Source organism: Pleurodeles waltl, chromosome 2_2, assembly GCF_031143425.1.
Source record: "Pleurodeles waltl isolate 20211129_DDA chromosome 2_2, aPleWal1.hap1.20221129, whole genome shotgun sequence".
Taxonomy (NCBI): Eukaryota; Metazoa; Chordata; class Amphibia; order Caudata; family Salamandridae; genus Pleurodeles; species Pleurodeles waltl.
The window spans coordinates 1061656388-1061674490 of record NC_090439.1 but is presented as its reverse complement, the minus strand read 5'-3'; the positions used below and the strand labels follow the sequence as shown (position 1 = coordinate 1061674490).

The 18103-nt window shown below is 45.5% G+C and overlaps 1 protein-coding gene across 1 annotated transcript in view; it reads left to right on the top strand.

Annotated features, from left to right (window-relative positions):
* The window catches only part of COL22A1 (collagen type XXII alpha 1 chain), a 900581-nt gene that overhangs the window by 747255 nt on the left and 135223 nt on the right, over window positions 1-18103 (top strand). Inside the window, exons 45-46 of the mRNA XM_069220797.1 lie at window positions 2417-2464; window positions 17203-17316. Of these exons, the coding sequence (XP_069076898.1) occupies window positions 2417-2464; window positions 17203-17316 (162 nt within the window). The remainder of the gene's footprint in view (window positions 1-2416; window positions 2465-17202; window positions 17317-18103) is intronic.

Genomic DNA, 18103 nt, shown 5'->3' with positions numbered 1-18103 from the left:
CCACCCAGTGCAGCAGCACTTTTTTTGCACCCCTTAATGCCCCCCTAACACCACCATGTGTGCGGTCTATCTAAGCTATTGCGCACCATGGCGGTAGTTAGGGAACTTTGACGCTAGTTCGGAGCTTTGCAGGATTAGCTTAAAAAATGTTGACGCTAATCCTGCAAAGACCACTGAGGCGCATTGTAAACAATGGTGTGCCTCCTTTTAACGCCTGCTCTGAGCAGGTGTTAAAAGTGCCGAAAAGAATGGCACAAAGAATTTTCTTAGATTTCTTTGAGCCCTTTTTATGTCCCCCCTTGTGGGGGGAAAGCCCCCTCTGCATACATTATGCCTGGCTCGGACATACTGTTGCGCAAAGGGTTACAAAGAGGCGCAACAAATACATTGCACCACTTTGTGGCATAAAAAGGATGCCAATGTGGCGCAAGGAGGCGCTAGGGGCTCTTAAATCTGCCCCTTTGTGCCTTCAAGACATTGTGAGTCCATTTGCAATGGGTTTTTGTCATATATCAATGAATAAGGCTCTTCCTGGCCAATATTTTAAGCTTTAAAGAAGGACAAAATGTAAACTGTTTTCACCCAAGAACACAATGGTTCTCTGAATGATGGCACAGATCTGTTGATCAAAACACCTCCATGGCTGTGTTACCAATAGACTCTGAGGTCTTCAGAAGTCTAGGGGAACCCATGGACCTTCACAATCGCCTCACAGTCTACATTATTTTGCCAACCCTTCAAGTCTGCCAAAGCCTCATGACGTAGCCGAGTCCAGCATCCAATGTCACCTTGATAAGTATACTCATGGAACCAGGACATTGACGCCACCTTGCAATTCATCACAGGCGTATACCCATCCTGCAGTTCAATCCGGGCATCAGTTGCATTTCTCTGAAAGGGGAAAATATCCTTCAATACCTAATATGTGGTCAACTGGCTTCCAGTATTCTAATTTGGATTCCAATTCTCTCCTGTTTATCTTCTGTCACCAAAATCCTGTCAGTTAGTCTCTCCAGCCTTCCTCATTTTTGTGCACAGTGGCCTCAGTCATTCTTTTTATCGCCCTTAAGTACAAATTGAGAGTGTTTATTGATTTGAGAAGAATTCTTGCCACTCTGTGCCCTCTGTGGATTCAGTGGTTGAATTCCACCAAGTTAGCCCTCGAACCAACATAGTCCAGTGTGAAGAAGTCCTCCTGCCTTTTTTACTATGCTATTGATGGAAAGTAGGTTTAAAGATAAAAGTGTAATGCATTCAGGTAAAAATCTTAATAGGCAGGAACTCCACTGATCCGAGAGCAACAGTCAAAGAGAGAGCTTCAAATTTGCACCCCATATGGACTCTGCCTGTGGGTAATTGCTCACTGTAATGCTGATTCATAATAAACACTAGCTACAGTGCTGTGAAAATCCCAAATTACCACACTCAGGGATTCCCCCACTTCACCATTTAATCTGCCACTTACACCCTGTGCCTCGGTGCTTCACAGTGGAACTATGCCTCAAAATTCAAGCTGGAAAAATGCTCCTCACAACTATGATTTGGCTGAGAGAGGTATCTGCTGTACATGTAGCCACTCTCCAGGTCTCACGAAGGTGACTGTCTGGAATAGGGCCCCCAGCCCCAGCTCTGATGTTTGCAGCGTGCCTTACAGGAATTCTGCCAAGGGAACCCAATCAACGTTAAGAAATAATCTACCACCATCAATTGCTCGTCACATCCTCCACATGGGTGTTCCAACTTCCCACTAGTATCATGTAATAACAGTAGGTACTCCGGCCCCCGGAAGTGGACAAGTAAATGGCTGAATTGGGCTGGGTTAAGCACTCACCAGGACTGTGGTCATCTTGAGCTTAGACTGGCACACCTCTCTGCAGTACATTTTAGGTTTACCTGTTTGTCCTCCACAGAGCATGCTTGTCCCTGAGGAGAAACTATTTCTCCTACACCTCTGAACATTGAATATTTTTATATCCCATTAGGGCTCCAAAATATATTTCTCCATTCTCTTTTCCTGAGGGCATTCCTACAGAGGACATTTCCACAGAGGTCTTACTTTATGGATCTTCTATTCATATTACAGGCCACACCGCCTCTTTTCCCACCCTTAGGCCACACCTGCTTCTGCAGTATCCCCATGTAACTATGTAGATTGGTCTCTTTTTGAAGAGCTGGAGTGTTGTGTTGTTCCTACTTTTCCCTTATTCCTGGTTTCTCCATTGGTTGTCATCGCCTGTGACTTCTTGAACTCCACTCTCCTCCAACTGTGTTACCTTCATTGCATCAGAGGTGCCACAGCTATAACAAGTGTTTTTTTTTTTAATGCACAAGTCTACTTTAAACAATACACACAATAAAGTGCATGCACTGCCTTCTTATGCTGCACACATGTTGACACGTGTGTTCCTGTCCATAGGGACCTGCATCAGTGCTGAATCCAGCGGACTTGAGTCATCTAGTCAAGGTAAGTTGATGAAACTGTACATATAAAATATTGTCTTTGCCATTTATTGTGCTATTGAAACCTTTTGGAAACAATCCAATGTGTGTCTAAGGATTAGGAAGAAACATGTGAGCAGTATAATTCAGTTACATGTAGTGAAATTATTTGATTATCTGTGATGGGCCAATGTAGATGTGGTAAAAGATTTGTAATTGTGAGTTTAGCACGCTTGGAAGCATGGCCCACGTGTTTGAAGCTGCACGAGTCTAGCAAGGATGCAACTGACCCTAATGGCAACCAAGAAAATTGGCCCTTTAACCCGCTTGTGCATATTAATGGCAACTACAGCCAGCGTAGGGCGTGGCCTCGCACCCCCAGACCCTGGTGCAATTGCATCTTTTACACTAATCAAAAATAAATCCATGTCCTTTATGGCACGTGTCTGACAATGCCATAAAGTTTATTTGTACAAAATGTTCACGACATAGAGGAGCCTGCAAACAGGTCGAAAGGGAGGGAAATATTTTGCCAAGTTTGTTTCCTGAGAATGATATCATTGCTGGAATGACCTTTAAATATAAGACCTCACACACATGGCATCACTTCAGTTCATTCAGTCAATACCGTGAAGCTTAACGTAGATCTGTCGATGCCCTCACGGCACATCTTGATGCTTCTGCTGTGCGCATCGGCCCTGCACCCCACAACAGCCCTGCTGACACCGGCTGTCATCTGTCTAAGCCAATGTGTGCCTTCATGTTTTTATTGCAGAGTTATCCTAAATAAGCGTGGATCTGGGCCTATTTGAGGGATTTGGACTTTGATTTTCGTTTAATGCAGCTTTTCAATTTGAAATAATCCAACAGCTCTAAATTAACCTTAAATTAGTAGTGGTAAATCAATGCACTTCTAAGAGGAGGGTCAGCAGCTAAGAGTAATCTAGAGTTCAAAAAGCTTCTGTGAGCTAGAAACCTCTTTACTAATTGCAGTCAGGGACGCCCTCAACCCCCAGTTTAGCAGCTACAGCGGGGGTAGGTTCTTGATGGGCCTCTTCTCTTTCCAGCTCGACACACAGGCTCATATTTATACCTTTTTAGCGCCGCATTTGCGTCATTTTTTGACGCATAAGCGGTGCAAACTTACAAAATACAGGCCCATATTTATACTTTTTGATGCAAAACTGCGCTAACCCAGTTGTGCGTCCAAAAAATTAGCGCCGGCTAACGCCATTCTGAAGCACCATGCGGGCGCCATATTTATTGAATGACGTTAGCCGCCGTTAGCCGCCGGCGCCGTCTGGTGTGCGTTAAAAGAAACAACGTACATCAGGCAGCACCGGCGTAGGGGAAAATGGAGCTTGGGCGTCAAGAAATGGGGCAAGTCAGGTTGAGGCAATTTTTTCGCCTCAACCCGATTTGCGCCATTTTTTTTCACTCCCAACCCCCATAGAAATGACTCCTGTCTTAGCAAAGACAGGAGTCATGTCTCCTTGCCCAATGGCCATGCCCAGGGGACTCATGTCCCCTGGGCATGGTCATTGGGCATAGTGGCATGTAGGGGGGCACAAATCAGGCCCCCCATGCCACAAAAAAAAAAAAAAAAAACATTTACCTGAACTTACCTTAATGTCCCTGGGATGGGTCCCTCCAGCCTTGGGTGTCCTCCTGGGGTGGGCAAGGGTGACAGGGGGTGTCCCTGGGGGCATGGGAGGGCACCTCTGGGCTCCTTCAGAGCCCACAGGTCCCTTAACGCCTGCCTTTTGCAGGCGCTAAAAAACGGCGCAAAAGCGGCCGTACGTCATTTTTTTTGACCCGCCCACTCCCGGGCGTGAATTTTGCCTGGGAGTATAAATCCGACGCACATGCCTCAGAGTCGATTTTTTAGACGTGAACGCCTACCTTGCATCTCATTAACGCAAAGTTGGTGTCCACGCAAAAAAATGATGCAAACTCCATGGAATTTGGCGCTAGACGTGTCTAACGCCAAAGTATAAATATGGAGTTAGTTTTGCGTCGAAATTGCGTAAAAAAAAACGACGCAATTCCGGCACAAACGGAGTATAAATATGCGCCACAATTTTGTATTTTGTAAGTTTGCGCCACTTTTGCGTCAAAAAGTGACGCAAATGCGGCGCAAAAAAAAGTATAAATATGGGCCACAGTGACTCCTAAGTAACATGAAAAGGTTGAAGGGTGAATAGTTTAAAAGGGTGGATGGATAGATGCAAGAATAAATAAGTGAAAGGGTGGATGAGTGAAAGAGAGAGTGAATGGATGGATGAGTGAATGGATGGATGAGTGAAAGGATAGATGAATGATGAAAGTATGGATGGATGGTTGAGTGAATGAAAGGATGAATGAATGAGTAAAAGGGTAAATAGAAGGATGAGTGGCTGAATGAAGGAGTGAAAGGGTAAATGGAAGGATGAGTGGATGGATCGATGAATGGATGAGCGAAAGGATGGATGGATGAGTGAAAGAGGGTAAATGGATGGTTGGATAAAAGGGTGGACAGAAGAGTGAGTAAAAGGATGGATGGATGAGTGAAACTGTAAATGGATGGATGGGGTGGCCGAAAGGTGGGTGGATGAGTAGAAGGAAGAGTGTTTGAGTGAACGGATGGCTGGATGAATGAAGGGGTGGATGGATGGAGTTGAAGGGTGGATGAATGAGAGAAAGGATGGATGATTCAAATGATCGATAGATGGATGGATGGGCGGATGGGTTTGGATAAGTGAGAGGATGTTGACTGGAGGTCTGAATATGGATGGGCAGATGGATGGACTGACAGAATGGTGACAGACTGAATGATGGGTGAATGATTAAATGGATGACAGAATGTAAAAGTGAAATGGGGGATCTCAGCAGGTGAAGGAAGGATGATAGGATGAATGGTATGATGCTTGGATGGAAGAGATAAGCACAAACTTGTGGGTAGGGTCGTGATGACTTGCTTCACTTGCTTGGCACCATAGGAGCTTTGGTTCAAAGTGAAGGGTATTTTCATTTCTGGCTATCCTTTTCATTGCAGTGCATGAACTATTGCACTGATCACTGGTGCTCATATGGTTTGTGCTTTGACCTTTTGTGTGGCATTAATAAAATGTAAAACAGTTGTTGGCATGTCAAATGTTTGAGGGGAATATCTACTCCTTCTTTGACTCACTGAAACCACATTTTGTTCAGCGGATATACTGGGCACACCAATTAAGTATGCAGAGAAGTGAATGAATGTGTTGCTGGGCACATAAGTAAACATTGTGGTCATCATCTATAAAACTTCCTTAAATTGACAAGTTATTGTCTAATTACATATTTTTTGAATTAGCAATGCTTCTTTTAAGCATATCACAAAGTGCCCATGTTATTGCATAGTATTCATAAACACACAGGTGAGTGCAGATGGGGCGGCCCCTTCACGAGAGAGGAGGAGCATCGCCCTGCTAAAAAAAATGCCCCCAGAACTGAAAAATAAAATGGTAATAAACTTTATTTATTATCATTGTATTTTTCAACACCCCGTCCTAAACTGAATGGCAAGAGGTGGGGGAGGGGCAATTGTTGCTGAGTGGCAGCAGGGAGCTGTGCACTATGTTTAAAGTGCCCATGTCCCTTTGGCTGGCCATCTTGCGACGGCCAGCTTGACATGCGCACTTTAAATTTCTCTAACCCACCTGTCTTAAGCTTCTAGTGCTCTTGTGAGCGCTGAGAGGCCGCTCCCTCTAATCCTGACACTTCTTTCATGTTGGTTACCAGCATGAAAGGAGCACCAGGATTAGTTAGTGTAGTTTCAGGGTTCCGCTTTGGAGCTTCCAGTAGAGAAGGAGAGATGATGAGAGGAGGACGCCATAAGATAAGTGCTGTTTTTTCCCCATTATTATTACTGTACCACCCCTCCGCCTATTGTACATACAAGCCAGACGCCAATGGTGCAGAACCTCAAAAAGAAGAATGATAGTCAGAGTGTGGCTCATCAATGCACAGGAGCACTCTTCCCCTCCTATTCCAGTAATATGGGAAATGGATCAGTTGTGTTGCTCTCCTGTGTGGTCTTTAGCTCTTTGGTACTGGAGAACCACCAGTCACTGTTGGATAACAGCCGTGAATGCCGACTCTTTCAGGTAGTTGCTTGGCCCAACTCTTAATATGTCCAATAGATTTGGTCATGAGTGTACTTATTCAGGCGAGTGTGATGACATTTGACTTGCTAGATATTCACAAGAAATACCAGTCAGGTATAAATCCATTTATTCTGGTGAAACAGTAGACCATGACTGCTGGAACTGATTTAAGCTGTGGGTAATAGACATCGCAAGGCATAGTTCACTTTGTGACTTTGCCAACCTCCACCAACAGGCCTGTTTGTGAGCTTTCATAAACTCATCTCCGTCCTTTCCCACCTTGAAAATGGTCAAAGATTTACATTAGTGAAGAGCTAATGTAAATCCCTTTCCAGGGTGGAAAGCGCAACTGAACGGATAGTCCTGCAGCAGTAACTCAGCATCAAGGGAAAGCCACCCTCATGGCAGGTTTTTATGGATTCTAAATTTAGGCTTAGGTTGATCAAGAGTGCTCACGAACAAAAGCCAGGCGGGTGACCATTGCTCTGGAAGAGCACGCCTGTAAAGCCATTAACCAGGGTAAGGTTTTTTTCATTCCCAATCTGCACTCTCATGCGTGCCTTCAATAAAGTTTTGTGTAAGTGAGCAAATTATGTGTGCTGAGCACCCACACTCTCCCACATTGCAAGGTTTATTGTTCTAAAGCATAACACTTAATCTTGCACATTGTCCCATCTGTGGCCAATCTGCAGATGTGAAAAGGACTAAGATTACGCATGAAATCAATAACTTGCTAATATTACTTGTTAATTTTGTGGATTTATGGACAAAGTACCGATATAGAATTACATCTTTTCCAAGAAAATATATAAATCGGTTCCTGCATCATTGCCTGATATTAACATATTGGTAGGTAAGATTGTAATTACTTATAAACGCCACCTTGACTGGTACTGTTTTAACCCCATCTCGAAGCGTTATCATAACTCTTCATAGACCAAAGGACTGTCTGTGTTTCATAAGCATCTTGGTACCATTGCTGATCTGTTGTGATTCATATGATAAAGTATGTCATATTGCACAATTGTTTCCATTACTGAAAAAAGCCATCTGCAGAACCTGAGGTCTTGGCAAATTTTAGACCTATCTCCCTTTTTCCACCTTTTTCTAAACTGCTGGTGAAATTGGTGAATTAACAGATTACTTGTTATCTTGAGTCCAGCAATCTCTTGCATAGTTCTCGCCCTGGGTTCAGACCTTGCCATACTACGGAATCAGCTCCGCTAGAAGTTTCAGCGCTTAAAACCCTGAGTATAGATCAGGGCTGTGCAGCTGTAGTGGTATTATTCGATATACCACCTGCATTTGACACTGTTTTCACATCAGACATTGTTAGAGTGTCTAGCGACTAGTGGCATTTGTGGGCCTTCCCTATTATAGGTAAAGACCTTTCTATCTGATCTGTACCAATCCATCCATATTCCTCCTTTTAGATTTCCTCTAAAATATTGAAGCAAGGTGTTCCGTAGGGCTCAGCCCTTACCCCTGCGCTGTTCAATGTCTATATGACCACTATATCAGAGCTCGCTCAGCCATTTGGATTTAATTGATTGTCGTATGCCTTTGGAATTTGCCCCTCCTCCCACTCCAGTGGAGGAGATTAGGAACCTGGGGGTCAAATTCGATAAGCTGTGTTTTGCTTTATAAGTGAAGGCAGTTACAAGGATTTGTTATGCTCTTTTGAAAATCCTTAACAAATTCTAAGACTTGTTGCTGAAGTCATGAAGTCAAAAGGAAAGCCATTGTTCATTCTTTAATTACCTTGAATTTGGATTATGTTAAAATCTTATTGTTGGAAAATGGGTTATTGGTAGGGCAGGTAGGTACCTACACCTAGCAACAAGCCACTAACCTCCACCTAGGTACAGTTAGGTCTCAGTAAATTAATCCCAGCTCAACCCTTGGTAGCTTGGCAACGAGCGTCAAGGCTTAACTTAGGAGACAAAGTGTAAAGCATTCAAATATCACAAAACAGTAATCAAATAAAACACAGGAAACAGTTTAAAAATCCAAAACCAATTTATAAAAATAGTTTATATTTTTATCTTTAAAATGACACAAAAACGATTAAAATCGGTTCAGGGGAACCGGAGATATGAATTTTTAAAGAATTATTATTTTTCTAGCGCTTAGAAACAAAAAGCGCCAATCGGGTCATCTGGTTGCACCAGGACCGGGGCAAAGTCAAACTTTCAGGCCGACCGCGATGGAGCCCTGCTCGGCTACAGGTCGCGGGAGGCCTCGGTTAAAAAGTTACCTTCTGACTTAGTCTTTATTTTGAAGTTTTTCTTCACCGGGACGAACCTGCCAGTTGAATCCGACCTCCTGGAGCCCTTGTCCGGATACGCGATGTGGGTTTCCTCGGTAGTGATTTCTACCTTCGGACTTAGTCGTTTTTTCGAGATGAAAATCCTTCGACTGGGGTAAACCTGGATCTTGATCCGACGTCCGTGGAGCCCTTCTCGGATACGATGGCTGGGAGGTCCCGGTCAACTTTTTACGTTCGGACTTAGTCTCTTTTTCTGATGTTTTTCTTTACCGGGACGAACCACGAAGTCAGGCCGGGTCGCGGTTGAGGCAAGCCGGCTAGAATTTCCGCGGCGGGTCGGTCCCTCTCTGGAGCTTTTTTACAAAATTTGTCAAATCTTCTCCAAACTTCTGGGGCTTCACCCAGATGTTCTTTTAAGGTTCTTTTGGGGTCCACAGCTCACCCCACGGGTCCAGAAGTTCTGTGATGGTCCTTGGGGGGTGCGGACTTCAACTCCCAGAATGCACCTGCCGCAAACTCCTTTTTGGCCACTGGACAGTGGTCAGCTGGTCGCTTTCTTCAGGAGTTGGTGCAGGGGACTCTGGTTAGCAATTTTTCACCTGTAGCAAACAGGGAGTCCCTCCTTGAACCAGTTGAAGCCAGGCAAAGTCCTTCTTGTGGTGAAGCCCAAGTGTGCAGCTGGTGCAGTCCTTCTGAGTGCAGGTTCCAGGTGCAGGCCAGGGGTCCAGCAGGGCAGTCCTTCTTCTTCTTTAGTTCTTTTCTTGTTGAAATCTGGTAGGGATCTGAGGTGTGGGTGCAGGTCTGCCAGTTTTATCCCTGCTCCTGGGTGAAAAGCAGGGGGGCCCTGGTTCTCCAATCAGGGACAGGGTCGTCCCCCTGTGATGACCACTTCCTGGGAAGTGTGGCAAAAATCCATCCCAGAAGGCAACAGTCTCTAAAAATCCAACATGGATGAATCTGATTTTTGGAGGTTACATCTGGCTGAGCCCACCCACTGGTGTGGCTAAAAATCATAAACACACCCCTCTCCTGCCCTCTCCTAATCTAATCAAGGGGGCACCTAATTGTCTGGGGTTGCAGGATGTGGGGGTGTTGCTGGGTGCTGCAAATGTCCTTCTCTGCCTTTGAAGACCAGTTTGGCAGCCCTCCCCCTTCCTGCCTCACCATCTGCTGAGGGGAGATTCTCTCCCCCAAGCACATTCCTTTGTGTGAAGCCAGGCCACTTCACACCTCATCAAGGCAGCCTGGCAGAAGCTGCTGCAGGCTGGCCAATCAGAGCACAGCAGCAAAAACAATGCAGAGCTGAAATTGGCAACTTTTTAGGTAAAGTCTAAACTTTTTACCTAAACAAGTTATATTAAATCCAACAACTGGAAGTTGTGGGATTTATTACAACAATTAATTTGATACCAAATTCTTGGTATGTAACATTTAAGGAGACTTTAAAATTTAAAATAAAGTCTGCCCATTCTAGCCTATGAAGGCCATTTACTTCAATGAGGGAACAACGAATTTGGCTGTTTTTACCTCACCAGGGCTTATAAATCTATTTTTATAAAGTCCCTGCTTATAGTTACATGGCACCCAGCCCTAGGGGCACATAGGGCACACCTTAGGGGTGACTTATATGTAAAAATAAGGTAGTTTAAGACTTTGGAAGTACCTTTAATTCCAAAGTCGAATTTGCATATAACTTTAATTTAAAAGCAGCCAGCAAGGCAGGCTTGCTTTTAAAATGACACTGGGCACCTCAGCAGTGCACCTAGGTGTGCACCACCTATGCTGTGGTCCCTAAACCTAAATGCCCTACCTTATACTAGGGACTTATAGGTAGGTTAACTTAGCCAAATATAATTAGCCTAATTTGCATATCCATTTTACACAGAGCACAGGCCCTGGGACTGGTTAGCAGTACCCAGGGCACCATCAGAGTCAGGAAAACACCAGCATAAAGTGGAAAATGGGGGCAAAAAGTTAGGGGGCCTCTGCAATCAGCCCTGTTTTCTCACACAGCCCCCCCCCAGCCCACACGCCCAGGAGACTCAGCCCAACCCTGGGAGAGTCTTCCTGGCTTGTTAGGCGAGGAAGACAGTGAAGAAAACTGGCTGTCCCTTTGCAGGGTCTACTCTGCCTTACATCCTCCTGTCAGGGTCTCTCCCTCTGGGTAGTGAACCCACCCCAACAATGAAAGGACCCATTTCAAACTGAAACTTCCCTCTAGGGGGGTCTTCCTCCTCTCTCTCTGCCAACTTGGGTAGTGAGGTGCCCACCTCCCCTACTCCTAACTTTGCTAGGGCAACACCTAGCTTACCCAAAGAGGTCACCCAACACTTGAGCAACCCCACCATGACCAACAGGGTCAGGGGGCCTACTTTGCTATTGGCCCTGGGGTCTGCCTCCCAGGCCAAGTACAGTGCTGCCAGGAAGGCTAGCACCCAGCAGAGGCTACTGACAGCTGTCAGTACCCAGAACCACACCCTAAGCTCTCCACTGACAGGTGGCTGAGCTGCTTTAGGGTCAACTTTGGGGTCCTGGCACCCCTCTTGCTGTCTAGAGTGGGGGGCTACCACCTCCTGTGGCAGACACCCTCCTTCCACTCTCCCTTCTGTCAGTGCAGGGGCAACACCCTGCATCTGGACAGCTGCCTGACTACTCAGGACTTCCTTAGGGTCAGGGGAGGCCTCACCAGTGCCAACTCTGGGCTCCCCCCCTACTGGGGCAGAAGGCCCTTGGCTCCCTGGAACTCTCTTTAAGAGTGGCCTACCCTTCCTTTTCTTCTTTCCTTTTCTTGGGGACCCCTGTCTCCTAACTGTAGGGACTGACTCCCCAGGACTTTGGGTTGGGGGGGCGCCCTGGGCGACCACCCCATCTGTGACCAGACTCGCCTCTGGGAGGTCATTGCCCAGGATACAATCTAGGGGAAGGTCAGCACTGACTACCACCCTAATCCAGTCAAGGATACCCTCCCTCTCTAGGGGCACTATGGCTACAGGTTTGGAGGTGACCTCCCCTGTGGTTATCCTGACTTTCTTTGTCTTTCCTGGGACATACATGTCTGGGGTCACTAACCGGTCACTCACTATAGTGTGACTGGCACAGGTGTCTCTCAGGCCAGTGGTAGGGATCCCATTCACTTGAATGTGGTGGAAGTGCCTACTCCCACCCTCAGGGATCACCAGCTTACCATCTGGTCCTGTCTCCCAGCTCAATGCTAGGAGGACTTCATCATCTGAGGAATCCTCCTCTATGGCTACACTGGACAGCCCAGTGCTAACCACCTTCTTTGGACAGGCTGCATCTCCTCTGAAGTGACCTGTCTGCTGACAGTCAAAGCAAGCCCTACTGTCCAAGAGCTTTTTTAACCCTGGGTCTAACTGTCTCTGCTGGTCAGAGTGGGAGTGGGATTTACTCTCCTCCTTCTTAGGGTTCTGGGGTACAGAGGGAGTCTCTGTGGTGGGCTTACCACCTCCCTCCTTAGGTTTTTGGGGACCTGTCCCCCCCTTCTTGGAGTCTCCCCCCTGGGACTTGACAACCACCCTGGTTCTCAACCACTCATCAGCTGCCTCCCCTAGTTCTCTAGGGTTGGTCTGCTTAGAGTCCACTAGATGCTGGCGTAACCTTTCTTGGGTACAATTGGTCAAGATGTGCTCTCTCATGATCAGATTGTATAACCCCTCACAAGTATCTACTTTGTTACCAATAATCCAGCCCTCTAGTGCCTTTAGTGGAGTGTCCACAAAGTCAACCCAAGACTGGGTACTGACCTTCTGGGTGTCCCTGAACTTCATTCTATATTGCTCTGGGGTCAGACCAAACTTCTTGGCTAAGCACCTCTTCATACTAGGGTATGAATCTGCCTCCTCCCCCCTTAAGGTCAGAAGCCTATCCCTCCCTGAGTTGGGGACCAACTCCCACAAAAGGGAACCCCAGTATTGAGGCCTAGCCCTTCTCATTTGGAGTGCCCTCTCAAAGGCCCCCAGCCACTTATCTATGTCACCCCCCTCTACATAGGCAGGAACCACCCCTTTGGGTAATCTGGGGCAAACTCCCCCACCCATGGACACCTCAGCTTCTTTATCGCTGCCTCCATCTCTTTTCTCTTTGTATGCCCACTTTTTCTTTTCTAGGGCCAGCTTCTCTGCTTCCAAAGCTATGTATGCTAGATGGGCCTCCAGCTCTCTTTCTCTGATGGATGGGTTCTCTCCTCCTGAAAGGACCCCCTTCCCACCACTAGCTTTGGGTCTGCCCCTAGTGACTGTATTTACTGAGGACCGTTCTTCCTCATCCTCACTTAGGCTCAGATGCCTTCCCTCCCCTGAGTGGTTAGAGCTTGCATCCTCCCTTCTTTCTCCCTCCTCTGGAGCTTCTTCTGACTCTACCTCTTGGGCCTCAGCCCATGCTGTCAGGGATGTGATCAGGATTTGCTTCCTGAGATCAGTGGTTGCAGGCAACCCTCTTTCAATACACAATCCCTAAGCTGGACTACTGTCAGTGTGGGTAGGCTAGCCAGATCAAGCTCCATGGTTCCCTAGTTTTGTGTCAACAAAAACTTTTTGCAAAAATTGGAAACAAGAATTTAGAAAAATTACAAAAATTCAATAATTGAAATTAATCCAAATTAAAAATTAAAAACAATTTTTGCACTAGGACAATTTAAAGGATTTTTAATTTGTTTTACCTAAAACTGTAACGTGATATTGAACACAAGTACAGGATCCCGTCGCTGCTTCCAAAAATGTTGGAAAATGGGTTATTGGTAGGGCAGGTAGGTACCTACACCTAGCAACAAGCCACTAACCTCCACCTAGGTACAGTTAGGTCTCAGTAAATTAATCCCAGCTCAACCCTTGGTAGCTTGGCAACGAGCGTCAAGGCTTAACTTAGGAGACAAAGTGTAAAGCATTCAAATATCACAAAACAGTAATCAAATAAAACACAGGAAACAGTTTAAAAATCCAAAACCAATTTATAAAAATAGTTTATATTTTTATCTTTAAAATGACACAAAAACAATTAAAATCGGTTCAGGGGAACCGGAGATATGAATTTTTAAAGAATTATTATTTTTCTAGCGCTTAGAAACAAAAAGCGCCAATCGGGTCATCTGGTTGCACCAGGACCGGGGCAAAGTCAAACTTTCAGGCCGACCGCGATGGAGCCCTGCTCGGCTACAGGTCGCGGGAGGCCTCGGTTAAAAAGTTACCTTCTGACTTAGTCTTTATTTTGAAGTTTTTCTTCACCGGGACGAACCTGCCAGTTGAATCCGACCTCCTGGAGCCCTTGTCCGGATACGCGATGTGGGTTTCCTCGGTGGTGATTTCTACCTTCGGACTTAGTCGTTTTTTCGAGATGAAAATCCTTCGACCGGGGTAAACCTGGATCTTGAGCCGACGTCCGTGGAGCCCTTCTTGGATACGATGGCTGGGAGGTCCCGGTCAACTTTTTACGTTCGGACTTAGTCTCTTTTTCGGATGTTTTTCTTTACCGGGACGAACCACGAAGTCAGGCCGGGTCGCGGTTGAGGCAAGCCGGCTAGAATTTCTGCGGCGGGTCGGTCCCTCTCTGGAGCTTTTTTACAAAATTTGTCAAATCTTCTCCAAACTTCTGGGGCTTCACCCAGATGTTCTTTTAAGGTTCTTTTGGGGTCCACAGCTCACCCCAAGGGTCCAGAAGTTCTGTGATGGTCCTTGGGGGGTGCGGACTTCAACTCCCAGAATGCACCTGGCGCAAACTCCTTTTTGCCCACTGGACAGTGGTCAGCTGGTCGCTTTCTTCAGGAGTTGGTGCAGGGGACTCTGGTTAGCAATTTTTCACCTGTAGCAAACAGGGAGTCCCTCCTTGAACCAGTTGGAGCCAGGCAAAGTCCTTCTTGTGGTGAAGCCCAAGTGTGCAGCTGGTGCAGTCCTTCTGAGTGCAGGTTCCAGGTGCAGGCCAGGGGTCCAGCAGGGCAGTCCTTCTTCTTCTTTAGTTCTTTTCTTGTTGAAATCTGGTAGGGATCTGAGGTGTGGGTGCAGGTCTGCCAGTTTTATCCCTGCTCCTGGGTGAAAAGCAGGGGGGCCCTGGTTCTCCAATCAGGGACAGGGTCGTCCCCCTGTGATGACCACTTCCTGGGAAGTGTGGCAAAAATCCATCCCAGAAGGCAACAGTCTCTAAAAATCCAACATGGATGAATCTGATTTTTGGAGGTTACATCTGGCTGAGCCCACCCACTGGTGTGGCTAAAAATCATAAACACACCCCTCTCCTGCCCTCTCCTAATCTAATCAAGGGGGCACCTAATTGTCTGGGGTTGCAGGATGTGGGGGTGTTGCTGGGTGCTGCAAATGTCCTTCTCTGCCTTTGAAGACCAGTTTGGCAGCCCTCCCCCTTCCTGCCTCACCATCTGCTGAGGGGAGATTCTCTCCCCCAAGCACATTCCTTTGTGTGAAGCCAGGCCACTTCACACCTCATCAAGGCAGCCTGGCAGAAGCTGCTGCAGGCTGGCCAATCAGAGCACAGCAGCAAAAACAATGCAGAGCTGAAATTGGCAACTTTTTAGGTAAAGTCTAAACTTTTTACCTAAACAAGTTATATTAAATCCAACAACTGGAAGTTGTGGGATTTATTACAACAATTAATTTGATACCAAATTCTTGGTATGTAACATTTAAGGAGACTTTAAAATTTAAAATAAAGTCTGCCCATTCTAGCCTATGAAGGCCATTTACTTCAATGAGGGAACAACGAATTTGGCTGTTTTTACCTCACCAGGGCTTATAAATCTATTTTTATAAAGTCCCTGCTTATAGTTACATGGCACCCAGCCCTAGGGGCACATAGGGCACACCTTAGGGCTGACTTATATGTAAAAATAAGGTAGTTTAAGACTTTGGAAGTACCTTTAATTCCAAAGTCGAATTTGCATATAACTTTAATTTAAAAGCAGCCAGCAAGGCAGGCTTGCTTTTAAAATGACACTGGGCACCTCAGCAGTGCACCTAGGTGTGCACCACCTATGCTGTGGTCCCTAAACCTACATGCCCTACCATATACTAGGGACTTATAGGTAGGTTAACTTAGCCAATTATAATTAGCCTAATTTGCATATCCATTTTACACAGAGCACAGGCCCTGGGACTGGTTAGCAGTACCCAGGGCACCATCAGAGTCAGGAAAACACCAGCATAAAGTGGAAAATGGGGGCAAAAAGTTAGGGGGCCTCTGCAATCAGCCCTCTTTTCTCACACTTATACCTGGATCTTCCTGACTATGTTTTGAGTCGTTTGCAGCTGATACAGAATGCTGCTGCTAGACTCTTGTTAGGTATTTCCGGAAAGGAGTCCATCTCAGAACACCTGAGAAACTTACACTGGCTCACAGTGTGACTATGTATTCATTTTAAATGCCTTCAGAACAGAATCTCACTTTATTTGAGAGATGGAATTCGACCACACCGACCTACAAGTTCTCTCAGATCCTCTAGTCAGTCATTACTGGTAGTCCCGACAATACGATGGGCTCATCTGAAGGGCCGGTCTTTCTCCTTTAGGGTCTGTCAGTTCTGGAACACCTTTCACACTTAAAATTAGTATGTATCCCATGAAGTGATCCCTAAAAAACAACTAAAAACCTGGTTGTTCCAGTCATGGTAATTAGGCCTGTTTTTGTCCTCTTTTGCAGCATATGTAGCGCTTGGACGATGAGCTGTGTGCTCTAAGAACGATTCATTCATTCCTATTCAATAATAGCCATATACACAAGGCCTGATTGACACAGCCATTGAGAACCAAAATTGAATTTTACGAATGGCTTCTTTCACCTGTAGATTGTTGCTGTATATTCACAAAATATAAAACATCATCTTATAGAGGTGTAACTACTCATTTTACACAATGATGATGTTAGATTATCATATGAGCTAATGTGCTTGCAATGGTGGCCAGTGGCACCCGGGGTCAGAGATACCTTGCAACAAAAGTCTCCTAGGCACAGCCCCATCGTATATTCATGTGGAGATTTTCTCATGTCAAAAACACAAAAGAATGTATCTGTATCCAGACTGAAAATAGTAGAAAAAAATAGTAAAGATGTGGCAAAACAAACAAGTAAAAATACGTTTTTATTTGGCATTTATAATTGCGAATGTGTACCTTGTACGTTTTTGCATGTGCAAATGAGTGTCCTGGACATTTGCAAATGTTAGAGATTTTCAGGAGAATTCTGAATATTTGTGACTTTAACAAAAACAAAATGACTCCCAACGTAATAGAACATGTAACACTGCGAATATACTATTTTGTGAATGGGTATTTCCATGGCATAGAAATTGAACACATTGAAGTGTACCTAAGTATTCTGTACTCATCAATCCCCTGTATCCTTCTGTTTCAGGACATGTGCACGGACTGCCCTCCGGGGCCACCTGGCCTTCCTGGAATGCCAGGCTTCAAGGGCGATAAAGGTCACCAAGGACCCCCTGGAAAAGATGGATCTGACGGGAAGAAGGTGAGATAGGTCAATACACACTGGACTAATGGACATCTTTTCTTTCATTTCCCAGGTGCAAATACCTGTGCTGGTTATCATTCCCTCGTTGGTGTGAATCAATCTATTTTACACCTTTAAATATGCCCTGGGTACATTGGCCGGTCGCGCCAGGTAACTTGGCCCGGCATTTACCGTTATAGACAACCCTGTGGCAGCCATTAAAAAAATATTTGCCAGATTGCGGTCTCCACGTTTCACCGTTACATATTTTTGTGCCCTTTCAGTGTAACAAGCACTGGTACAAGTAAGACTTGCTCGTCCTTGTCATATAAAATATGGTCAGTGTCCCACCGTGGTGGCATGTGGAGGTCTTGGTCAGTAACATTTTTGAGAGCTTTAAAACGTGTGTGTGTGTAAAAATACCAAGTGAAATAGGACAATCCACACAATGCCCGACTTAAAGCACCTGTAAGCAACCATTTACTAAAATATACATTTATTCAGGGGCTTAATACTACCAACTTCCTCCAAAACCCTCTGAATCGATCCATTTACTTTTTTATTTACGGGAGACCATGACCTCTGTCATTGGACACATTTCTCCTCCCAGTCACGTTATACACGTTTTCCATGTTTGTGGGGACATTTGCTTGTATTTGCTGAGGTTAAAAGATGTACAACATAAGCTGTCAGCTTTTCGAACTTAATAAAAAAAAAGTATATTTATATTTTATTCACGCCATAGAAAGCCATATAAAGCGCATTCAAACAAAAAAGTCGAATAGTTGCAGAACAAAAATTGGAT